Source organism: Pistacia vera, unplaced genomic scaffold (assembly GCF_008641045.1).
Source record: "Pistacia vera cultivar Batoury unplaced genomic scaffold, PisVer_v2 Contig568, whole genome shotgun sequence".
NCBI classification, from domain to species: Eukaryota; Viridiplantae; Streptophyta; class Magnoliopsida; order Sapindales; family Anacardiaceae; genus Pistacia; species Pistacia vera.
In genome coordinates, this window is record NW_022196410.1 from 101,213 (window position 1) to 114,060 (window position 12,848).

The 12,848-nt window shown below is 36.0% G+C and overlaps 1 protein-coding gene across 4 annotated transcripts; it reads left to right on the forward strand.

Moving 5' to 3' along the window:
* The first annotated feature begins 9,594 nt into the window (after positions 1–9,594).
* LOC116108733 (transcription initiation factor TFIID subunit 9-like) lies at positions 9,595–11,987 on the forward strand. Of its 4 annotated transcripts, none has more exons than XM_031394967.1 (2): positions 9,595–9,981; positions 10,825–11,987. In XM_031394967.1, the coding sequence occupies exon 2, from the start codon at positions 10,954–10,956 to the stop codon at positions 11,515–11,517; it is 564 nt and encodes a 187-aa protein (XP_031250827.1). In that variant the 5' UTR covers positions 9,595–9,981; positions 10,825–10,953; the 3' UTR covers positions 11,518–11,987. The 4 variants fall into 4 exon arrangements, with proteins under 4 accessions (XP_031250827.1, XP_031250826.1, XP_031250824.1 ...); XM_031394966.1 differs by having other exon boundaries at positions 10,828–11,987; XM_031394964.1 differs by having other exon boundaries at positions 9,595–9,950.
* Positions 11,988–12,848: the final 861 nt, after the last annotated feature.

Consider the following 12,848-nt stretch of genomic DNA (forward strand, 5'->3'; position numbering starts at 1 on the left):
TGTACATCATATATATGTATTTATTTTCTCCTTAATATACATAACATAGCTAAAGCTAATAAGTACTACTATTATATTGCTATCTTTATAAATTATAATGAATAAATATATAATGGACTAATGGAAATTTTCAAAATTTTTAAACAAATCAATGGTATTTTTCAGTGTAAATTTTTTAAAATAAGTATCAAAGTTTTTGAAATAATCTTGGAGGGGCAATCAATATACATAATCAATATATATTTTATTGTTCGTGAGCCTCAAAGCTCGAAAGCTAGTTTAGGCTCGCGAATTTTAAATTGTTCGTGAACTTTAGAGCTCGAAAGCTTGTTCAATGGCCCACGAATTTTCACTTGTTCGTGAGCCTAAGAGCTCGACAAATCATTAACTATTCACGAATTTTCAACTGTTTGTAAACTTCCGAGCTGATTACTATCATGTTCGATACTTGGTTCGTACATTACTCGAACTATTCCAGTTTGAGTTCCACTTGACATATTCTGAGCCAAATACGAACTTCAACCGAGCCAAGCTCGAACTGTTTGTGAACAGCTCGATTTGACTGCAGGCCTATGCACAACCAATCTAGCCCTTCTAAAAGATCGGAAAGCGTAGTCTCTTGTTATCTTTGATTTGATCTTGTCTCCTTCGTCTTCACTCTTCAGCAAATCTAATTCTTGGTCTTAGTTCTTCGACATCTTCAGCTTCTCCTTGGCAACAATCTAGTAACATTAACCACCACTGGGTGACTTGATGGTAAAAGAACAAAAAAAGGTTCCCTAAGATCCTGAATACGAGTCCAATCAAGCCATAATAAGGGTGGCCAATGGAGGATTACTAAGTCGGACTTTCAAAGCCCTAAGGGATTAGTTGAGTTGTGTGCAAGCTGGCTCGTACACCATCGGTGAGAAAAAGAAAAAAACAATCTAGTAACATTGAATTGTATGTTCACCTTTCTTTATATTATTTCCCTTCCTTTTTTGCATAATTTATGTAGCCTATGAAAAAGGTTGCTCTTGCTTTATTCTTTGATAGAGACCTGCATAATTCTGACGTAATAATCAAGCAATTCCAAACAACCAAGAGATTAGAATGAAAATTGATGAGCTCTATATTGATAAACTATAATGGAAAATATTGATAATGCTGAAAATTAAAATAACAATGAAAGAAAGATAGCCTAGCACTTCGAGAAGCTAGTGACCTCCTAACCAAGTTTTTACTAAAAACATTCACACAAATCCTACAACCTATGCCACGTGGCTAACAACTTCCCCAATAGCTAACAAATTACCCAAACAGATCAAACACTAAATAACCTTTTTTCTTTCTCAACTTATAAACATGAGTATTGGTTTGTGGTACTACTGGAGTTCTATTAATACCCCCTAGGAGAGCCACCTTGTCCTCAAGGTGAAAGTGAGGGTATTGCAGATTGATGACAACAATCAAATGAATCCCAAGTATACTTATAGTCAGGTAGGTTTGCCCAATGAATTAAAACCTCGCGAGAGCCATCCAAAAGGGTGCGAACAAAGTGCACAGAAGCAGGTTGGACCATGAGTTCTAGGTCTTCATTAAGGGATTCAGGAAGAGGTTGGATCAGAATAGAGTTATGGAGGCTCTTTTTAAGTTGAGACAAATGAAAAACTGGGTGGATGCGAGCGGATGAGGGTAAAGCTAAAAAATAGGCAATTTCGCCCATTTTGGTTGTGATTTGGAATGGTCCGTAAAAGCGAGGGTTTAGCTTCTCATTGATTTTTCTGGTGAGTGACTTGAATTTATAAGGCTGAAACTTTAAATAAAGGAAGTCACCTGGGTTAAATGATACATCACGGCGGTGAGAGTTGGCATAAGTGCGCATGTGATCCTTTGTTGTTGATAAGTTGGACTTGAGTTCTTTTAACAACGCATTGTGCTCCACCATTTGTTGATTGATATTGTCAACAACCAAGTGCACCTCAATAAATTTCAGGAGTGTAGGTGGATCATGGTCATAAAGAGCCTTGAAAGGAGACATTTTGGTGGAGTTGTGATAAAAAGAATTAAACCAATACTCTACCCAATGAATCCACTTAGACCAGTCCTCAGTTTGTGACTGGTGAAACAGAAAATATAGGTTTCGATGTAACAATTGACCACCTTTGTTTGGCTGTCTGTCTAAGGGTGTTATGCGAAACTAAACTTCAGGGTAAAGCCAGCCAACTCGAACAATTCAATCCATAATAAACTCAAGAAAAGACGGTCTCGGTCAAATACTTTTGGTTTAGGAAACCCATGGAGTCGAACCACTTCTTTCACAAACAAGGCAGCCACCTCCTTGGCACTGTAGGGATGGCAAAGCAACATAAAGTGATTGTATTTTTCAACCTATCAACCACAACAAATATTGTATCAATCCCAAAACTCTTAGGAAGCCCTCCAATGAAATCCATGGAAAGGTCATCGAAAGCTAAATCAGGGATCGGTAGAGGTTGTAGTAGCCCCACAGGTTTCAATGCCAAGTGCTTATTCTGATCCCACATGAGTTGACAAAGGTATGAACATCAGATTTGATTTCTTCCCAAAACACTACCCCCACAAACCTCTTGTACGTGCAAAAGAAGCCCGAAATGACCACCGCTCGATGTACTATGAAATTCCTCTAATAGTTGTGGAATAAATTTGGAATTTTTAGGACGTACAAATCGGCCTTTATACAATAAGCAGCCATGATTGAGAGAATAATAAGGCCTGGAAAAGGGTTGTAGAAGCAAATCCTAAATGAGTGACTTAAGCTTATCATCTTGCAAGGCTTCAAATGCTAATTCTTCATATCCTTGGAACTTGGCTATGGTGAGAACATGCAACTTAGGACCTAGTTCGTTGTGAGATAAGGCATCAGCCACCTTACTAGAACTACCGAGATAGTACTGTGTCTCAAATTTATACCCCAATAGCTTAATGATCTACTTCTGCTATTATGGAGTAAGAGGCCTCTATTCCATTAGAAATTTGAGGCTTTGCTGATATGTTTTTATGATGAACTTCTAACCAATCAAATAATGACTCCACTTATGCACCGCAAACACAATAGCCATTAGTTCTCGTTCATATACAAATTTCTATTTGGAGGAAACCAAAAATGCTTTACTAAGGAATGCTACTAGACGACCGTGTTGCATCAGAACAACCCCTATGCCTTGGCCCGAGGCATTAGTCTGAATTTCAAATGGTAAAATGAAGTTAGGAATGGCGAGCATAGGAACCATGACCATGACTTTTTGCAATTTTTCAAAGGCTTGTTGAGCCTCCACAGATCACTTAAAAGAGTCTTTCTTCAAAAGTTTTGTCAATGGCTAAGCAATCTGTCCATAATTTTGAACTAATTTGCGATAATACTTTATGAGACCTAGGAAGCCCCTCAAACTTTTCACTGAAGTTGGAATCGTCCAAGAAAGCATGCACTCTATCTTTGCTGGATCGGCTTCAACCCCTTTAGCCAAAATTAGATGGCCTAAATACTCAAGCTTTTCTTGAGCAAAAAGACATTTATTTTGATTAACTACCAGTTGATTCACCTGTAGAATCTGAAAGACCTATCATAAATGCAATAAATGAGTAGAGAAGTTAACACTGTAGATTAATATGTTGTAAAAGAAAACAAGGACAAACTTGCAAAGGTAAGGTCGGAATATGTCATTCATTAGTGCTTATAAGGTTGAAGGCGCATTTGTTAATCCAAATAGCATCATAAAGAACTCATAGTGCCCGTCATAAGTATGAAATGTTGTCTTTGAAACATCTTCATCTCAAACTCCAATATGGTGATATCCAGGTTTGAGGTCTAACTTTGAAAAAATCATTGCTTCCCCTAACTAATTCAGCAGTTCATCGATCGTTGGAATTGAAAATCTATCCAGTATATTGATATCATTCAATGCCCTATAATTGACACATAAACGCAAGCTGCCATCTTTTTTCCGCACAAGAAACATTGGGATGGATTATTCCTGCAACTAACATTTCGCCGACAAGCTATTTGATCTCATTCTTTTTGGAGTATGAGTACTTGTATGGTCTAATATTCGGGGATTGGGCACCTTCTTTCAAATTAACTAGGCAGTCATGGTGGCGATGAGGGGGTAAACCAGATTGTTGGTCCAAAATTGGAGCAAATTCAGTTAGCAATGAACTGATTCTTGGGTCTAAGGGTGCTACCTTTGATTCCTCTTGATGCACAATTGAGCATAATTCAACCATGTAACCATATCCCTTCTGATGGACAGACTTGAGCATTGGCTTTAAAGACACCACAGTCTTTAATAAAGAAGGATCTCCCTGTAGTTTAACCTGACGCCCATGTAAACCCTCGTGTCAGCGTTCCGATGCTATAAGGTATGTAATTCTACCATTAAAAGGATTTTTTTCAATAAAAGGGTAAAATGGTAATTTTTTATGCATTATGAGACGTGAATGTTGTAAAGTGTTAGTAATTGATGATATTGATAAGAAATATGGTTAAAAGGTCATGAAGGAGGTTAGTGGGGTTAAACGGCATAGATGGTTCCCAAGGGGTATAATGATATTTTCACAATAATTTATAGGAATCAAGTATCCATAAAAGTGCATTATGGGTAAATTAGTTAATTATCTTATGAATTTACTTGGTCACCAAGTAGAAAAGAGAAGTCAAATGGCATTAAAAGAGTGTAATAATTATGTTGTAGTGGAAATGGCCAAAATGCCCTTATATGCAAAATTTATACCAAATGACCCTTATATCTACCTTTCAATGGCCATTCCCATTTGGGAATTAAAAAAATGAAATATTTATAAGATCTTTTCTTGGTTAAGTCGGGCAACACTCTTAGAACACCAAACTCTCTTATTCAAGTCTTATTTTCCTCGATTACAGGCTTTAATTCAAGCTCTCTCTCTCTCAAAATTTTCATAGGATTTCAAGTTGAATTTGGAAGGAGATCACCATTCACACTTAAAGAACTTCAATTTCAGGGTTTAAGGTGAGTTTTAAAACCCTAGTTTGTTGTGATTTTTAGTTGAAAGAGAAATTCATAAGTGGTTATGTGTGTAAGGTAGAAAGGGTGAACCTTTGGAGCTAAGGAGGAGTGTCTTTGTGCTTTGAATACTAAGATAAGAAAAAAAAATCTCTCTTATGACTACGATAACACCTAGGGTTGATGAAACTTACATCTATTTATGTTAATTTGAGTGTGATGCTATGTTTTGGTTATGGATTGTTTAAATGGGTGTGTTGATTGGTGTATGTGTGCATATGGAGGATAATTATGCCAATTAAGAGATTTGTAGTTGGATGATGTTTTGACACTTTTTTGTTTTGTAAAAAGGGAGGTTTTTATGGCTTTTTATACTTAGAATGATATAGCAAATACTATGAATGTGCAAATGAATGTGACATGGTTAAAAATGAATAGAATTCAGATTTGGCTTCTTAAGACTTATACTGTACATGCTTCGCTGAATCAGTCATAACTGAAGTTATAAAAGTTTGATTGAGCTGATTCTTCAAGTATTAAAAAATTAAGAAAGACCTAAAATTTTATGTTTTAGCCAAAAATCAATTCAAATTGGAAGATGAGGAAAAAATTGCTTGAAAAGTGACGAATTATATGGCATCCACCTCCTTAATAAAAATTCCCATCTTTTTTTATAATTTCTAATAAACCACTGAATAATCTTACTGTTGAAATTCCTTGTGTTGTATGAGAAATCAAATGAATTAAGTTAATGAATTTAATAGGAAAATATTCAAGTCATGGAGTTTTGTTAAATTGATTGATGAATTGTGAAAGTGGCCAAGGGTATATGTTAAATGAATGAATAGTATGATTGAGTATGGGAGATGTTATCCCATATGTTTACATTCATAATGGTAATGCATATAGCTTATTTAGTTGACTTATGAAAAATTTATGAAATGTTAAAGAATGAATTCCATGAGTCTCTTGAGGTATAAACCAAGATCAGAGGAATATAATTTTTGTGGAAACCATGAGTCCCTTGAGGTGACGACCAAGAACAAGGTAATGGTTCAAATGAATCCGATCGAATAATAAAGACTAATGAAAACATCAAGTACAAAGGCAAAAGAAATAGACATGCCATGTTTATGAATATTGCATAATTCATATATGTTCTATGTTATATTATATATGGTTATGTTATGACTTATGTTTATGAGGAAAGTCCAAAGTGTATGACATGTTTTATGAACTTGATAATGTCAATGAATAAAGGTCATGTCTTGTAGGTAGGTAAAACCTTGAGTGATATGCTTATATAATGAACCTTAATAGTTTATAAATGGTCATATTCCCTTATTGAGCGATTAGCGCTCACCCCACGACAGTTTTTTAAAAATGTTTTGGAGGTAAGGATTGAAGCTTGAAGCTGGGAGAGGCTACTGGGGAATGACATGCGCATGAAGGAATGCTTTTGCTATGCTTTGAAATTTTGTTGTAAAATAACATCAAATGGTTTTTGGTTTATGGATGTTGAAGTAAATATGTTTTAATAAACCTAGTATGACCATTTCCTTGTCAAATGAATGAAAAAGGTTAAATGATATTATATACTTATGATATTAAAAAAAAAAAAAAAAAAAAAGACAAAACAGACAAAAGTATAGGTTTTGAAACAAACTCATTTCTTAGGCGTGTCTTTTCTAGGTTCTCAATGGCCAAGTGATACTTAGGAAATAACCGGTTAAGGAGGGGTTTTACAACCCATTAACCTCAAACTTCATTGGAAGACACTTCCAATTAGCACAAACATGAGCTAATGAACTTAATCATGCCAACCCAAGACAACATTAGCCCCTCCAAGCTTGAAGGGAAAGAAATCTTGTATTACAGCAAGGCCTTGCATCTAAAATTTCAAGCCATGACATATTCCCGTACTCCTAATAGTGTATCCATTACCCACTATTACCCCAAAAGATTTCATTCCATCCATTGTCAATTCTAACCTTTGAATCAGATCATGAGAGATGAAATTGTGCGAGGCGCCACTATCTACTAACACTATCACATCCTCGCCTCTAATCTGTCTCCGTAACTTCAATGTATTGGCAAAAGTTAACCCCACAATAGAATTCATAGATGACGCAACAAGATTACCTTCAATATTATTCTCCTCCTCTAGATTGAACACGACGTCCTCTTCATCAACTTCATCACTTTCAGTCATCAATAAAATTTGTAAAGCTTAGTTTTTGCATTGGTGAGCTAACCCAAATTTCTTGTCGCACTTGAAACATAACCCTTTCTCTCTCTTATATTGAATTTCAGCTTTAGAAAGTCGTCAAAAATTGTTTTCTCGACCAAATGCTAGTGTTGACTCACTTGTGTTATCCCCCTTTTTCAATTCGTAGTGGAGCTGTTGGGGATTTGTCTGAAATTCGTGGAGAATCAAACCCCCAACTGATACGAAACAGGTTTAGGCTTGGGGTGAATCGCGTATAAGCTTCAGGCCTGCTGTTCCATTGGGCTCGACCCAATTTGCTTTTATATTTGTCTAAGACACAATTCTTCTCCTCAATCTTATGGGCATGGTCCATCAACTCAATTAGATTATTAGGCTTCACCAAATGCAATTCTGCCCTAACTTCTTCCTTTAACCTATTTGTAAATGATCCCATGAGCAGCTCTTTTTCCAACGAGTAATGCTAGTCTTACTCACTTCTCTTACTTACTTTTGTAAATATATAGCATAGTACGGGTACTATACACATAGTACGGGTACCATATGTCATTTTAACAAAGGTGAATAAGAGAAGTGAGTAAGAGAAGTGAATAAGGATAACATTTTTCTTTTCCAACTCTATCAACGACACTACACAAAGCTCAAATTGCTCACGATATTATGTCACTATTCCAATTTGCTTCAGCGCTACCAGGGATTCAAATGTTGATCCCTTAAATAACGGTCGAAAACGCTTAATCAGTGCATTTTTAAACGTCCCCCAACTGGGAAATGTTGTTCTCGAATCCACCCACAGAAACCAATTGAGTGCTTGGCCTTCCATATACACCACTGTTGTTTCCACTTTCTCTTCCTCCGCAAATTTGTTAACATTGAAATACCGGTTGGCTCTGAAAGCCCAACCATAGGGACCTTCTCCGTTAAACATTGATGGCTCTAATTTCCTCAGCCTCCGATCTTCTCCATTTGTTTTTGTGTTCTTAGCTCGACCGGAAGTACTCCTTTCATTGATCACTGGAATTTCAGTTGAATCCATCTTCTCCTTCCTTCAATTCTTTTTCTCATCTTTCAACCTGATCCATTCTCGCAACTTCATTAAATATTCTTTCATGTTGCCAATATCCTCTCTAACATTTCCCATCTCCTTCTCTAACCCTTCCACTCTTACATCCATTTTCCTATTCACCATTACCCACGCCCGAAATCTGTGTGTTGGCTCTGATACCAATTTTATAGAGACCTGAACAATTCTGACGCAAAAATCAAGCAATTCCAAACAACCAATAGATTGGAATGAAAATTGATGAGCTTTGTATTGATAAACTATAATGGAAAGTAGTGATAATGTTGAAAAGTAAAATAACAAATAAAAAAAAAAGATAGCCTAGCACTTCGAGGAGCTAGTGACCTCCTAACCGAATCCTTACTAAAAATGTTCCCCCCTTTACAAGTCATGTTTCCATACTTATACCCAACAATCACACAAATCCTACTGCCTATGCCACGTGGCTAACAACTTCCCCAATAGCTAACAAATTACTCAAATAGATCAAATACTAAGGCTTCACTTGGTACACTCTTTCAAATATTATTTTGATTTTTTTAATAAAGTTAAAACTTAAAAATGTATTTGTTTCAATATTTTCAAAAATCATATTCTACTTTATTCATCTCACAAAACATTAATAATTATACTTGTCGTAAACATAATCCAATTTTTTTTTTCAAAATATTATTCTAAAAGTATCAGAATAATGAACCAAATCTAAATAATCCTTTTCTTCCTCAACTTATAAACATGAGTATTGACTTATGGTACTACTGGAGTTCTATCATTCTTATTGTTCAATGACTATCAATTTTGAGCATTTTTACCTTATACAAAATTAAACACAGAACACGCATTTAATCGGTAATGTGGTTTTATTTTTTTTTTCTTCTAATTTTTTTTAAGATGTTTTGTGTAATTTGATGCTGTGTTCATTAATCATTGAAAATATTAATGGCTCCCGATTTGTAGCCTTTTGCTCAATGGATTTTCAGTTACTTTACCTGACCTCTCTATTTTTTTGAAATTGATTACTTGGAGAATTAATTAATTAATTATTGGCTCTGCGAAACTTGTATTTTTCACAATGTTTCCCATTTCAAGAAGGAAATTGTAAGAGGAAATTAGAAACATGATGAGAAACTAAAAGTGCAGTTTGAAGTGTATGGAGTTGTGAACTTGTGTGTTGAATTGAAATGAATTCGGAGGAGTTGATTGTGAGGGTGTAATTGTAAAAAATAAAAACTGTAGAAATTGTGAGATTGTAACTGTAAAAATTGAAAACTGGAATGAACGAACAGTGTGGACAACGGCGGGTCCACCCGTACCCGTTTAAGAAAGGGTACAAGTCAAACTTTTCAGCCAACTAACCCGTTTCGTATCCGTTGTCCCGGCCCGCCCATTTTGCCAGGTCTACAAGTAACCCCTCTTTGTCCGGTTTCCATTTAAGTTAAATTTCTCCATAATCGACTTTCTGTGAGCCCTTGACGACGGCGAGAGTTCCGGCGAGAATGATGAAGGAAGGCGTCGACGAAGTTTACATAAACACCGCCTGAGTTCAAAGCTTCCAGAAAACCGCTTGTCGACGGCGAGATTGACGAAGGGAGCCCTCGATGAAGCTGCCAAGAAGCACCGTGTATTTCTGAACATTCCAGAAATACCGTTTCTGAACGGCGAGGTGAGTTCCGGCGACACTGACGAAGAAGAAGGTTATTATTATTATTATTATTATTTTTCATATTGATTTGCTTAAAATAAAACACATTGAGGAAAATTTTGTGTTTTAATTCTAGTCAATTACCGTCCAAAACACAGACATTGAATTTCTTTGTGGATGCATTGTGACTGATTTAATTTCTGATTAAAAAACTGAGACCTTTTTCTCTATAAAGGGCTGCTAAGAATTGGTGTTTCAATTTTGCAATCAATTTGTAATAAATTGAGGTCTGTTTGTATTTGATCGTGTAGAAATTTGTTTAGATTTTTTTGTGGAGTTGAGTCTGTTTATTCGGTAGTGACTCCTTAAAGTATCACTTCTTTTATACAGACACATCTTGTTGGGCTTCTTTTCACAAAAATTTGCACCAGGCAGACTTGTTGGTTTTTAGAGCCGGTGAATTCTAAGAAATAAAAGGAGAAAAAACTGAAAAGTGAACTGCATTTTCATTACACTGTAACTTGCAATATATATTCAACAAAGCTTACTGTTTTACCAACTGCAACAACCATTCAGACTTTTAAAATTTAAAAACAAAGTTGGCAACTTAATACAATCTTATCTTAAGCTGCATGTCACAAAATTAACAACTCCAGCAGCTTCAATTTCGGCAGACAAGAGGGAATGCATCTGCTGTTTGGCGCCAAAAACTCATTAAAAAACAAACTAACTTTAACTGAATTTTCCAGCAAATTATCAATGCTTCAACAAGACTGCTTTGTTGCTGTTGTCTGCGGATGTAATGGTTTTGCCTTTTATTTTAGATATTCATGCATAATAACAAAGATAGAGTTATTTCACATTATTAATAATTATTGAGCTTCCATGTATTTAGTAGGTGTGACAAGTGAGAAAGCAGGAAACAAGACACAGAAATACACTAAGAGAAAGTCACTTTTTTTCAACTAAACTCACCTCGGCACAATCCTCTGTTGGTCGACAGGCAGAGTAGTCAGTCAAGAAAATGGCCGAGGGAGATGAGAACATGCCTAGGGATGCGAAGATTGTTAAATCACTGCTGAAATCGATGGGTGTGGAAGACTATGAGCCTCGAGTCATACACCAGTTCCTGGAGTTGTGGTACCGGTATGTTGTTGATGTATTAACGGATGCACAGGTTTACTCGGAGCATGCTGGCAAGTCTTCTATTGATTGTGATGATATCAAGCTTTCTATTCAGTCGAAAGTCAATTTTAGCTTCTCGCAACCCCCACCAAGAGAAGTCCTACTACAGTTGTCTAGAACCAGGAACAGCATCCCATTGCCAAAGGTAATAGCATCACCCGGTATCGCACTCCCACCTGAGCAGGACACATTACTCGGTCCTAACTACCAACTGTTGATCCCAAAGAAATCTGCCCAGCCAATGGAGGAAACAGAGGAGGATGAAGAAACTGCTGATCCCAGCACATCCCAGCAACAGAGAACAGATTTGCCACAACAAAGGATAGATCTGCCGCAACAAACACCTCAAGCTCAAAGGGTTGCATTTCCCCTTCTTAAACACCCAAAGCGCGAGATGTTCTAGCTTTTCAAGACATCTGATTGACACCCTGTTATGTGAAAGAGATAGGGCTTAAGGTGCATCATCAGTCAATAAGTATGTGTTTGGCTTGTTTCTGATTTTATGTGGGCAACTCTTAGTGCATGAATTTATTTTTAGTTTTGAGGATCTTCAGAAGAAGTAATTCACCGGTTCATTGAATTAATAGATTTCAGTCAGAAATGATAGGGCATATTTTGGTATTATTCTTGTTCAATGTATCCTGGAATATGTATAGGACTTGACCAAGTTTATAGCAACCAACTCTGATGATATAACGTTGCGTATGCTTCTTGTTGTCAAATATGCTTCTCTTTGGCTTAAAGAGTCATATTTCATGGTACATATGGTTTAACTACCCGTTCCAGTCTCATGTAGGCAATGGAAAAGTGGTCTTGAATGTTATATATGATTGTACAATTTGGAAAACCAAATGTGATAAGAGTTACTGTGCTCGGAGAGATTGTAATAGAATCAAATGAGAAGGCTCTTCATCATCTCAGAATTTTTTTTGGGATCTTTTAACCCGAAAAGGACAAGCATATTAATGATAATGGCTTGCGGATTACATACATGGATTATTGGTTCCTGCAACTTCAGAGAATTTGGGTGCTCTAAAATGAATTGCTCCATTAGGTATTCACATTGTTCTATGTGTAGTTAAAATAAATTAAATGAATCTTAATGTTCAATAAAGAAGTAGATTTTTTGTTGTGGTTGTGTTTCCTAGCTTGATCTGCTCGTAGTCATCACCTTCTGTTTTACTACAAGCTTGCCAGTTGCCAAATAAGAAGATAGGCCGAAATACATTTTCCACCCTGGTTTAAGCAAACTATCACCCTTCCACCCATAGTTCGTCTCCGGCTATAAGAATTCAGCTTTGACCATTAAAATACTTTTTTACCCTTTAAAATCTATATTATAAGCAAATTGACAAATTCCTAGTAACCCCAAATTAATAACATTCACAAAACAACCACATATATTTCAATTTTCAATCATCTACACCCTCTTCTTCAATTCTTTCATTTTCACAAAAAATAAAACACAAAATAAAAAACTTCACCTTATCCACATCTCCAAACTCATCATAACAATAACAAAAATAAAATTGAAATCCAAAAAAGTTTAGATCTAGAACATAATTAAACCAAAAAAAAACAGGCATCTTGTGCGGTAGCACACACCATGATCAGATCACGGTGACTAACCGATGGCCACACAAATAGTTAAGAGACATGACACAGAAATCCCAGCTACACAGAAGTGATCTTGCTCATTCATTCCATCGAAATCACAACTACCTAAGTTTCAAT